The sequence below is a fragment of the Pinus tabuliformis genome, chromosome 4_1, assembly GCF_031772625.1.
Source record: "Pinus tabuliformis cultivar Carrire ecotype Pingquan chromosome 4_1, CPIR1, whole genome shotgun sequence".
Lineage (NCBI taxonomy): Eukaryota > Viridiplantae > Streptophyta > Pinopsida > Pinales > Pinaceae > Pinus > Pinus tabuliformis.
In genome coordinates, this window is record NC_142303.1 from 812,961,873 (window position 1) to 812,974,062 (window position 12,190).

A 12,190-nucleotide genomic window follows, 5' to 3' on the forward strand; every position below is an offset into this window, starting at 1 on the left:
TTCCTTTTCCCTCTTTTAAAAATATACATAATACTATTATGGTGCGGTTAGTTTTTTTTATGGAATTTTTTATTCCACCAACATTCCTTTTCCCTCTTTTGAAAATATACATAATACTATTATGGTGCGGTTAGTTTTTTTTATGGAATTTTTTATTCCACCAACATTGTATATAATGTTAACATATTTGGATTTAAAGTCGAAATTGTGATAACCTAAATCCCCAATCAAAATGAATCCCTCGAGTTTACCGCTACCAAATTACCCGTAGTTGCTTGTCAAATATAACTATTTTTTCGTCTACCCATAAACATTATATATTAAAATACTCAAAACTCGCAATAAAATTGCAAAAACCGTTGGATGCTTCAGATTTAAAATTCGTATACTGGCCGCCATAGATTAAAATAGTGATTTAGCATGTTAGCCGTCGTAGTTTAACGAGTGATTGATTCTATTAATTAAGTAAATTTTAAGTAAATTTTCAGGATTGTATTTAATTTTGAGTTGTTTTTAGTTAGATATTTTGGAAGTTTTTCTGATTTAATTTTTGTAAAATCCAATAAAAATAAAGTAAAAAAAAAAACATTTTAAATAACATAAATCAAGATTTCACCTCAATTAACATTTTAAATAATACAAATCAAAATTCTATATAGTAAAGAAAACATTTTAAATAACATAAATCGAGATTTCACCTCAATTAACATTTTAAATAACACAAATCAAGATTTCACCTCAATTTTTTGTCAAAGCACAGAAAATCCAAAAAATCACACTAAAAACAACTCCTTTAAATTTTATATACCACAACCAGAAGTGTTTTTTATCTTTATATATCTTGTCAACCAACTACGTATTAGATGAAGTTGTACATTTGAAACAACAATTTATTTGAATTTTATAATATATAATTACAATTAACTTTTAATTTATAAACTTTTAGGTTTGTTTATTTTTTAAAGTATTTTTTAATAATTTTATTTCAATTTTAATAAACAAATAATAAATATGTAAATTTGAATTATTAAATATGTAAATTTTTAATATTATGAGAAACCATTTTTTTGAAAATTTAAAATATGATTTTACAAATTAAATAAGAAAATTATAACTATTCTTATTATTATATAATTAAATTTTAATTATTTAATCAAAAGTTCACTTAATTATCAAGTATCTTAGATTCATTTTGACTCGGGATTTATCAACTTAAAATGATCAAATCTAGAGGATCAAATTTCTACACGTGAAAACAGCGCTTTTGAGTGCAAAGTTTGAGGAAAAGTTTCTGAGTGTAAAGTTTGCACTTCAAGAAATTTGATCCCTTGGGAGCTTAGATCCAGATTAAAATGGATCTAAGCTAGTTTAATTATTAATTATTATAATTATTAATTTTATTTTTTATTTAATTTCTTATTTTTATGTAATTTCATTGAGTCAAAATGTTTTAATTAATATATATTTTAATTATTTTTAATGTAATTTGCCCAACTCAAAATGTATAGATAACACAACATAACATGGCATTACAACATCTCTTCCATAGTGGCCTCTAGAGTGTTCAACGCAAAAGTGTTATAAAATTAAATTAAAAAAAAAAAAAAACTATAAAATATTTGATTATGAAATGAAAGATGGTTTAGCCATGGTATTGTAACAAAGCTCATTCACAACTTAATAATATCTATGATAAAAAGGGGGTAAATATCCATGGTTAAAAATATTGTTACATTGTGAGTATTAAGTTTCTATATGTTTATCAATGAAAATTAAATATAGTTACAAAATTATTATTTAACTTATATGGTAAATTATTATTTTAACTTAAAATGGATCTTAATTATTAGCTAATATATATAGTATATATTTTAATGTGATAGGGGTTTAAATATTAATTATAATTTTTTTCTTTTAGATTTGATTAAAAAATGTTATAAAATTAAATTCAAATAAAGTATTTATAAAATATTTTGATTGTAAAATGAGAGATGGTTTTTGGGCATGTTGTATTGATGAGCCACTGTATTAGCCCATGGTATTGTAATAAAGTTTATTTACAAGTTAATTGATTAAAACAAACTAATTTCATCAAAGCCATATGTATGGGGTAGTCTACGGAGGCTGTAGAATGGCCCCTTTTCCGGCACCGGCCGGAAAATCGTCCGGCTCCGGCTGCCGGAAATCTCTCCCTCTTCCGCCACCATCTCTCAGCCCGTTCTCCGCCACCCTCCCGGTCCGCCCTGACATTCCTGACCGATCGCCTGACATCCCTGACCGATCGGGGAGTAATTCCTGCAGAAGGTAATGAGCTGGAATTCATGCGCGAAGTAATTCCCTCCATTCGAATTCAACACCCGCGCCCATTCAAGCGCTCTGGTTTTGTGGTTTCGCTGTGCTCCCCTACCCTTACTCTGGTTTCGCTCTGGTTTTTGTGGTTTCGCTGTGCTCTGATACTCGCTACCCTTACCCCTCTGCGAACTCCTTCCGCACTGCAGCTCAGAGGCCAGGTACTCTTCGCAGGTACCTTCCTATCCCCGGCCCCACCGCGAATGCCATAAGTGTTCCTTCTCTTTTAAACCGAGCGTCGAATTCCATTTTCTTCACACCAGCCTTCCAGTGCAAAGCAGATCAGAGTACTGTTATGTATCTGTCGCCCACTGCCGATTATCAAAATGGCACTTGGAACCATGGAGAGGCTGCCCAACAGAAATATGATGAGAGATTTGAAGTTATCGAAGGATCCAAATCCTGGGCAATTTGTGTATGGGGTCTTCCACGGCGATGCCGTAAGTTCGGGGGACAATCTGGCCAAGGTCCTGCACATGACTTCAGGTAACGGGGACAATAGCTATGCCGTCAATTCCACCCGACAAGGATCCGTTTTCAAGGCCGTTCAACCTGCTTTTTCCCATTTAATTGAGTCGCTTCCCATTCAAAACCTTGACCTGATACGAATCGCAGATTTGGGTGTAGCCACTGGAATGAACACGGTCTCGGAAGTGGATTTAGTGGTGAAAACACTGAAAAGCATGTGTGCCGAGCAGTGTTTGGCACTTCCTGAGCTCCAGGTGCTTTTCAATGATTTGCCTTCGAATGATTTCAATGGATTGTTCATGCTGTTAAGTAAACAAAAATTGGACTACTATGTGGTGGGAGTGCCTCGATCATTCTACAACGTGCTGTTTCCTCGTGGCAGCATTCATATCTGCTTTTCTATTAGGGCAATGCATTGGCTTTCTCAGGTAAATTAACAACCCAGCTCTAGGCCGCCATGTTGGCTATCTCACAATAATCAGCATTTTTTCTGAATTAATTCCCTGTAACTGCAGGTTCCCGCATTGGTGGAGCAAGAAGGCTCGCCTGCATACAACAGGGGAAAGGTGTGGATTAATGGGAACAGAGCAGAGATAGCGAAAGCGTATGCAGAGCAATCACAGAAGGACCTACGCCAATTCTTTGGTGCTCGAGCTCACGAAATGGCAAGTGGCGGCGCCATGTTCTTATGCGCAATGGGTCGCCCCAACTCAGCGCCCGCGCATCACCAAGTGAGCGCAGAGGGCGAATACTGTGGTGCCGACTTCGAAGCAGCCTGGGACGACCTTATCTCGGAGGTAACGAATTTAAACAAATTGCCCTGAAATGTCCAAACCCAAATTAAAGATTTCATTGGACTAATACACAAATAATTTTTGGGTGAAGGGAATAGTGGAGGCAGAGAGCCGAGACAGTTTTAATCTGCCATGGTACTTTCCGAACGCAGAAGAAGTGAGAGAAGCGATTGAAGCATCGTCGGCCTTCGAGATCAGGGGACTGGAGGTCCTCAGCGATGTGTGCTGCATGAGCGAAGAAGATTTCAAGGACTGGGTGTACGACGCCCGGAGTTTTGGGAAGAAGAAATCAAATCTAGTGAGAAGCTTTGTAGGAAGCCTCGTCGAACAGAAGATCGGATCAGAGAAAGCTGACGCGCTGTTTCAGAGATTGGAGAGCAGATCGGGGGAGTTCTTGGAAAAGAGGATTATTCATCCCTCCCGTTATGCCACTTGCATTATCGCTGCTGTCGTGAAGAAATAAGTTAGACCAATTGTAAATTCATCAATTCGTCTATGCGGTTTAATCAAATGGAATCCAATCCAACAATGGCGATGATGTGTTTATGTTGGGGCCATTTCTTACTGTTTGTTATAATTAATTAATGCGTCGATTTCACATATAATTCTGTCGGGCATGACTGTGAGCGATTTCATTTGTTATTTCGTTCTTGTTTTTCAACAGAAATCTATCGAGCGAGGCTATGGGTCAGCTTTAGCTATTAAGTATTTAACAATGATGCTTGGAAATGATTAAAACTCATTAAACTTCCTATGCAGTAACAAGATGGGTTGCTAAAACAAGCCCCTGCCCAGTAGGAAGTCCAGTCTCTGTATTTTTCTGATGGGCTTTTCCAGAGTTGAAAATAAATTTTAAATATTGCAATTTTTGGTAATACAACAATAGTTTAAAGAATGTTTTTTCAGGTCATAAAACCACTAAGGATCATAAAATGCTTGGCCCAAATGGCTTTGGTTTTCTAAATTCAAACTTCTAGACATGTGAATGCGTTCTTGATCATTGGTATTCTAAATTCAAAATTCTAGACCTCTGAATGCGTTCTTGATCATTGGTATTCTAAATTCAAATTTCTAAACATGTGAATGCGTTCATGATTATCACAGGAAAGTTCTAAGAAATTCCTAGACACCAGATGTGCTCTTGAAAGTAAAGATACAGAACGCACAAAAGGTTTAAAAAGGTCAGAGGAAGACGAGTATAGGCAGTATTAGAAAGTGGAAACGGAGTTGCGAAACTAGTACAACGAAGCTTCCTCCAATCTAGATAAGAAAGAAATTGGAAATAAAAATTGCCCACAACTTCGACTAATCACTTTAGAAAGAGTCATAATTTTGAAAGCAATTTGGCTCAGAAACTTTATTATAATATTGTGTAGGTTGAAAAGATATAATAGTGCATCGGTTGGAGGCTGTCATAAACCCAGCTCTGCAATAGAAATTGGTGCCTGACCTAGAAATTCTGCATGCAAGCTTGGAAGATAAGGTCACCAATATTTTCAATTACTGTAAAGTAACTGGTCTCTGTCTTATTTTCATGGTTCACACATAGAGCTGGGTTTACCTCTCCAGCTCCTAGGAAGTGGAAGGTATCATCAACCAATATTCCACCTGTCACCTTTAATGATGCAACCAACCCCTCCAGAAGCATTGCAACTGTCCCCTGAAATACCAAAGATGAACCCTGATTCTTTATTGAAAAACTAGATAGTCACATCCCTAATCCCAACACAGTCAAGATTTTAAATAAACATGAACATATTTAGATCTCAGTATTTGTATACTATTTCACTGATTGACAAAGGTCTCTGGGGTCCCTGGGCTGACTAAGGTCTCGACTCACAAGTGTGCACTTTTCCCTCAGGTTTATATTTTAAATAATATTATTTGATTCAGTGATTATTGGCCTCTTTACATCACTTGAAACTGTAAACATAATTGAAAAAACCAAGCATCCATTATATATATACGCATATACATATGGAGTTTTAAATGTCAAATGATGACCATTGCAGTGAATATGTAAAAGTACCATTGGATAGCAATCTCTACTATAAAACATGTAGGCTACCATGGGTATATAAACAAATATGTCAAAAATATCAATTTCCTAGCTACAGCACTTCACAAGGCATAGATTTCTTGTGATAAATTTCTGCATACATAGCTTTGTTAATCTGTAATACAGTTCCATCCTCTACTGGTAATGTAATCATCTCTGGGAGTTCATCCAATGATTTGATACTGGGTTGTCCCTCGACAGCAGGTAGGGCCAATATTCCTTGCAATGGCTGCAATACATTTCCATCCTCTACTGGTAATGTAATCATCTTTGGGAGTTGATCCAATGATTGGATTGTGGGTTGTTCCTCGACAGCAGGTAGGGCCAATATTCCCTGCAATGGCTGAGACAGAACTAGTATGAAGTGACCATCATATATAACATGTTCTTCAATACAATATGCATGCTAAAAATCAAGTGTTTGGATAAACTCATGAGCAGTTTGGGTTACAAGGTTAATAGGAAAAGAAACAAATTGGCATGGTAAATCCTGGGCACTGCTTCTCAGTCATCTCCAACCACCTTGCCAATCACTTGCAGAATTCACACAAATTTTACAGTCGGACATGCCTCATTTGAGATCAAATATGCCAGACTACATATTGATGTATAAATCTGTTACACCAACCTTTCTGGAACAGCTTGTAAGAGACAGATTTGTGCATGGATAAATGTTTGTTATTGCTGGAGTTTTACCTTGAAATTATATACGTTGTGCAATTTAGGGTACATCATTTAGGAGTCTTACTTCATTTAGGGTACATCACCCTTAAGCAAGTATGCCAACTTGTATAATCATCAAATCTCTTAGGCATCTCTTGAGCCATTCAATCCACTCATCTAGCTTTTAGAAATTAGCTGTTATCTCTGTGCCACCGCCATCAACATTTTATTAATTTATCTTTAGTTAGAAAAAATATTGTTATTTTATTTCATCAGAGATTGGCTCTTCTCTTATTTAAAGAAACCCTTCCCAATTGAAATGGTTGTTGGAGGAATGAACACTTGAGCTCTTGGGTATCATTTTGCATTGTAATTTTCTTTCAAGCTAGATGCTTTGGCAAGGTGTTGTAGAGGAGGATGCTATCTATTTTGTAAGCTCCTTCATGCTGAAAATCTCTTCTTCAACGATTATGAGGCAATGAAATTCGGGTGATATTGTACTTGTTTATAAGAATTTGTCATTTGATCATAATCCATGATCTTTTCTACTCTAGTAAGATTTGTTGTAAGAAATTTCTGGGTATTTCAAAGGATTAAGAGGGGTAATTTCAACTTGCAACCTACAGCCAAAAGAACCCTTGCCTTTTTATTAGAGTGGCGTCCCTCAGGGATTTGTTTAGACCCCATGGGGCTCAAGTGAGGAATAAGGCATTGGTAGCGCCTTACAGCCACATAAAAATCTCTTTGAACTCACCTTTGCTTGCCTGACAGATCTGAAATTTTACTGAAGGAGATGTTTATTCAGATATTCTCAAGGCCTGCTTGTATGTCTCATTTAACATCAAATAAAACAGACTATGTATTGATGTATAAATATGTTAGATAAACCATTCCGGAATAGCATGTTAGAGACAGATTTGTGCATGAATAAATGATATATTATTGCTGAAGTTATATGAGAAGAACTTCGTGCGGAATATCTTCGTTAAAGAACTTTTTATTAGAGCTTCTTTCACGGATTTGTTTAGATCCCAGGGGCCCAAGTGAAGGATGAGGCATTGGTAGCACCTTATGGCCTCATAAAAAGTCTCTTTAAACTCACCTTTACTTGTCCTAAATATCTAGAATTTTACTTGATTATATTTTTATTCAAATCTGTCCTCAAGGTTTGGTTGCATGCCTCATTTGAGATCAAATATGCCAGACTACATATTGATGTATAAATCTGTTACACCAACCTTTCTGGAACAGCTTGTAAGAGACAGATTTGTGCATGGATAAATGTTTGTTATTGCTGGAGTTTTACCTTGAAATTATATATGTTGTGCAATTTAGGGTACATCATTTAGGAGTCTTACTTCATTTAGGGTACATCACCCTTAAGCAAGTATGCCAACTTGTATAATCATCAAATCTCTGTAGATATACTGGATTAATGCTTATGTAAGTGCTAAATAAGCTTACTGAGTGGACTGTAATTTGACCACTCTCAGAATATTGAAGGACTTTGATATCGCTGTAATGCTATCATCAATTTCAATGCTGAACAGGGGTTTGCCAAGACAATGCTCTGTACATGAATGGCTACAACCAGCCTCTGTAGGTGATGTCCACTAGCAACAAATCTACAACCTAGTCAATGCCCCTGGATTCCTTGCATGTGTTCAATCCCAGTGGTTGGTTGTGCAGTTGGTAACAGAGTTCATAATTGAAGCATTAGAATAACTAAGAATGCAAGTTTCATGTTGACTTGGTTCAAAAGCAACAGGTTCAGAAAACTGCACATCAAGATGCTATAAACCCAAGAGCTTCTTTCTTAAATATGAACACCATAAATAAAATCATATTTGTTTTGATCATATAACACATCTAACATTTGAGAATATTTTTGAAGAACAATTTAGATTGATGTCTAAAACACTAATTCATTACCAAATTGTGGTGTGTATACAGCATTGTTACAACTTAGTCTGCAGTATTAGACCAATTACGTGAGAAAATACAGAAACATTGCAATAAAAAGAACCGACAATTGAATTTGTTGAACAATTACAGAGCCATGTGAATTAACTTGACATTCCATGTCAAAGTTCAAAATTTCATGAAACTTCAGGAGAGTAGTGGCATATAATTGAACTTTTACTTTTGCGGCTGATGAGAGCTCAAACATTCCTCGGTGCTCATCAGGTACCCATATTTTTAATATTGCACTGATGAAGGCTCAAACTTTCCTCAAATTTTGCAGGCACCCATGTTCTCAATGTACCTAGAGCCTTCTGAAACAACACAACATTCCATGTCAAAACACAAAGTTTCATGAACTTTAAGAGAACAGATTATGAAAAAGGTATTTTTATAACAACATAACAATGGAAAAACATAAATATACTTATCATATGATAAAGGGCCACCTGACGACGCCATAATAACCTAGCTTATCTATTATTTGTGCATACCTCATTGATCCCCACTAGAGTTGAAGTCCTTCTGTAGATGATCAGTCATGGTTGAAGATGATGCTTCTCCACTTATTCTATAGTTACCTAGAAAAATGTCAAACGTTATCGCAAAGAAATTTTCTAGAGCATCAAGGTATATGTGCACACACAATGAAAGAGTGTCAAATGTACCTGGCATGGCAAGTAAGGTTGGATGGTCTTGCATCTCCCTTTGGTCTTGGGTTATCGCCATGGTTGGGGATTGTTGCATTGCTGTAAAAATAAACATACCACATGTTAAAGAATAGTGATGATTAAATACTTAAATCTAAAATCATGACTCTATTCAACACATGAAACTAACCTGGAACCATAGAGACGACATTATTTGATCGATGACGTCCTTGCTTATTGAGGTATCGAAACTCAAATGGTTCATATTCTGATGGATCAACATTTAAATCAATTTCCAAACCATTGTTTTTTCTGCTGCTTCTTCTTTTCTTTGTGGGGCTAAGGAAACTCTTCTTCCTCTTCAAAGATGGATTAAGAGATTCCAATCCAGGTGTGAAGTCAAAATCAGTAACGTGCAAATTATTGGCTTCATCCAACATTTTTTAAGCATATCAGTCAATTGGATTGTCTTTGCCAAAGTAGTAGGAGGGTTATCTAAAATGAGATGGGTATAGCTAAACAACTCCTCCCTTGCCAAATGAAGTGCCTCGGCATCTGCGTCAACAACATTTGTGGCCATAAGAGTAGCATCGACATCTTCATCATGGTTTTGAGGCTCTATATTGATCTCAGGTGGGTCATTGCATATGTTATCCTCTGCATGTTGATGAAGCAATGGATTTGAATTATCCGATTGGAAATACAACCAATTAACCTTTATGGCATGCTTGCAAATGTTTCCACGGATAGACCATGGACATTCACACGTTATAAAATCCTTCCGATACCAGGTGACAAGGTATTTTTTATCTCGATCTGTCTGACTTCTCACCCAATAAGCACGTGTTATGTTCTCATGAGGACAACAATCAGTATCCATAATTTTTCTTGCTCGTTCCACTGATGATTCTAGCTGCTTTTCTCTCTTGTAGTTGTTTAGGAATCCTTCTTCTTTTAATATTTCCTTGAACCGATAACAAGGTTCAACTGTTGTTAGTAGCATATGCAATAACCAATCCATCCTCCGGGCACATTTTTTCCTTCTATCAGATAGAAATGTTGTTTTTAGGTAACAATGGTATGACTCAACAGCATTATTGGTCTCCTGATTTGCATGAGGAAACTCCCGACAACCTTTCACCCACATACCTAATTGCAAATAGAACGATGTCAGTCTCACTCTATCACCTTTATAAAAGAAAAAAATACATATAATATGAAAAAAATGTTTACTTACGAATCTTATCTCCAGTGACCCAATTCTTGTTGAAATAGTCTAAGAACTTCTCTTCATCTGCAAACTTGATAAAAAATTGATTGATTGCATCTTCCACTTCATAATTGAGAGTGTGTTTCATGATGAAACCTAACTCACTGAACATCTCTTTGGCTTTTATGGAACTAGTGGCCAATCGATTGACATTTTTCAACCAAGCCCTCCGTACATGCCAAACGCATAAGATCACATCACAACCTGTGATCCTCCTGCCATATTCAATGCATTTTAGTGTGATATTTTTAGAAAAAATGCAAGTTTGGTTATATCATAACAATGTTAAAGTTACCTCAAGGCACTGATTTCAGCCAGTGCATCATCAACCATGAAAGCATTGACTTTCCAATCAGGACGGGTTTGGAAACACTTGCGCATGAGCTGCTCCAGCCATATTGCAATATCATCTGATGTGTTTCGTGATGCCACGACCCATGCAACAGGCACCCCGCTTTGTTTTTCATCAAATGCCACGAGTGTATACAACTGATACTGTCATTTTCAACATTACATAAATTCAAATACAAGTTATTAATAATTTTGAATGGATACAACTTAAATAAATATATTCAATAAATCATTGGCATCTGACTTACCCCATATTTGTTTGTGTTAAATGTTGAATCCATGGCTATTAAGCTATTGTGCGATAGCTTGACCATTGTCTCCAACATCCACTTTGTTTGAATCCCTATTATAAAAGGGACCTCCACACCATTGGGCTTTTGGTAAAAGAAAAAATCTTCCCGATGCTTTTGATACCAAAGGTTTACACTCATTTCATCCTTTTTGTGAAGTTGATAATTTCCCTTCGCCAACCTATTATAAATGTTTACAATATCTTTCCTGCACAAGAAGAAATCTCTATCTCGAGTTGCCACATCGATGTCAACATGTCTCTTAACGTGGGTTCTATACACTACATCAATAGGCACTCCCAAAAAGAAACAACTCTCTACATATGCAACAATGTCCCTCGAAAGCCTTGGCCTAAGCAAGGCCCTGGTCTCACCTGAAGTGTCACATTGACCATGACAAGCCCAACCTTCCCCATCTACATGTTCATACATATTGAAAGTTAATATTGCTCTATCAGGAATTTCATGCATAACTTTCACAATAAAGTGGCATTGGCAACCCCTCTTTTGCACAAATGAAGTCCTTCGCTTAGCTGAAAGATTTCCTCTTTTGTCCTCTGGGCCAAATGAACAATAATAGCTAAACCAAAAATTTAAATTGTTAGTACATACAAAGAAAGATAACCGTGGTTTCAAAAGATCTAAACAATATATATTTTAAATACTCACATATCATATTGCAATGCAGCAGTAGATCTTTCTTTTGGTTTACCCTTTGTTTTTCGTACGAATTTACATGGAGCAATAGGATTTTCTTCCTCTCCTTTTATAAAGTCAGCAACTCGTCGTAACGGGATTACAGCGACACGATCAATACCATTGTTTTTTGTATTTATTTCTGTCCAAACCAAGTCTTTATTAGAGAAAGTCATTTTTCCTTTGAGGTCTTGCACCTCAGGATCCATGATATATTGCCATTTCTTTCGCTTGCCCATTTTGAACTAATCTGGTCAAACAATATGCAAGGACATCAAAACCAAAATTTCGATCTTAGCAAGTTATTCAACATATATATAAATATAAAACCTCGTTTATGCTTTTTTTGAGGTCTAAAATATCAATCACTCAATGATGACAAAAATAAATAGCACAAAAGGATGCAAAAAATTTGGGATGCAAGCATTTCCTTTAAGATGTTGCTTTTTGCCTCATTCATTTTCAACAAGGCATTCCTTAAAGGAAATATTCCTTTGACAACATGAACAGATGCAAAGATTTAGTTACAAAACCGTGTTTTCTGCTTACCTAACTCTGAAGCATCCCGCAGAAATTATTAAGTATTATAAAGAGAAGACACATCATATACTTAGTAACAACTGGGGTATCCCAGTGTG

The 12,190-nt window shown here is 36.0% G+C and overlaps 2 protein-coding genes across 2 annotated transcripts; one reads left to right on the top strand and one right to left on the bottom strand.

Annotated features, from left to right (window-relative positions):
* Positions 1 to 2,158: 2,158 nt before the first annotated feature.
* Positions 2,159 to 4,228, top strand: LOC149178705 (gibberellic acid methyltransferase 2-like). The gene is made up of 3 exons (XM_089423705.1): positions 2,159 to 3,245; positions 3,333 to 3,614; positions 3,703 to 4,228. The coding sequence occupies exons 1-3, from the start codon at positions 2,676 to 2,678 to the stop codon at positions 4,072 to 4,074; spliced, it is 1,224 nt and encodes a 407-aa protein (XP_089279831.1). The 5' UTR covers positions 2,159 to 2,675; the 3' UTR covers positions 4,075 to 4,228.
* Positions 4,229 to 10,015: 5,787 nt separating this feature from the next.
* On the bottom strand, positions 10,016 to 11,791 carry LOC149178706 (uncharacterized). Its single transcript, XM_089422207.1, has 4 exons — positions 11,585 to 11,791; positions 11,231 to 11,272; positions 10,511 to 10,710; positions 10,016 to 10,430 (listed from the first exon to the last, which is right to left on the bottom strand). Exons 1-4 carry the CDS (start codon positions 11,789 to 11,791, stop codon positions 10,175 to 10,177), a joined length of 705 nt encoding a protein of 234 aa, XP_089278333.1. The 3' UTR covers positions 10,016 to 10,174.
* Positions 11,792 to 12,190: the final 399 nt, after the last annotated feature.

Excerpts from the sequence above, each read along its gene's own strand:
- LOC149178705 (XM_089423705.1), top strand. The coding sequence starts at position 2,676 with ATGGCACTTGGAACCATGGAGAGGCTGCCCAACAGAAATATGATGAGA. Across the intron at positions 3,246-3,332 it reads CAATGCATTGGCTTTCTCAG|GTTCCCGCATTGGTGGAGCA; the intron begins GTAAATTAACAA and ends CTGTAACTGCAG. Across the intron at positions 3,615-3,702 it reads GGGACGACCTTATCTCGGAG|GGAATAGTGGAGGCAGAGAG; the intron begins GTAACGAATTTA and ends TTTTGGGTGAAG.
- LOC149178706 (XM_089422207.1), bottom strand. The coding sequence starts at position 11,791 with ATGGGCAAGCGAAAGAAATGGCAATATATCATGGATCCTGAGGTGCAA. Across the intron at positions 11,273-11,584 it reads CTATTGCTCCATGTAAATTC|ATGGGGAAGGTTGGGCTTGT; the intron begins GTACGAAAAACA and ends ATGAACATGTAG. Across the intron at positions 10,711-11,230 it reads TGGTCAATGTGACACTTCAG|TATCAGTTGTATACACTCGT; the intron begins GTGAGACCAGGG and ends TGAAAATGACAG.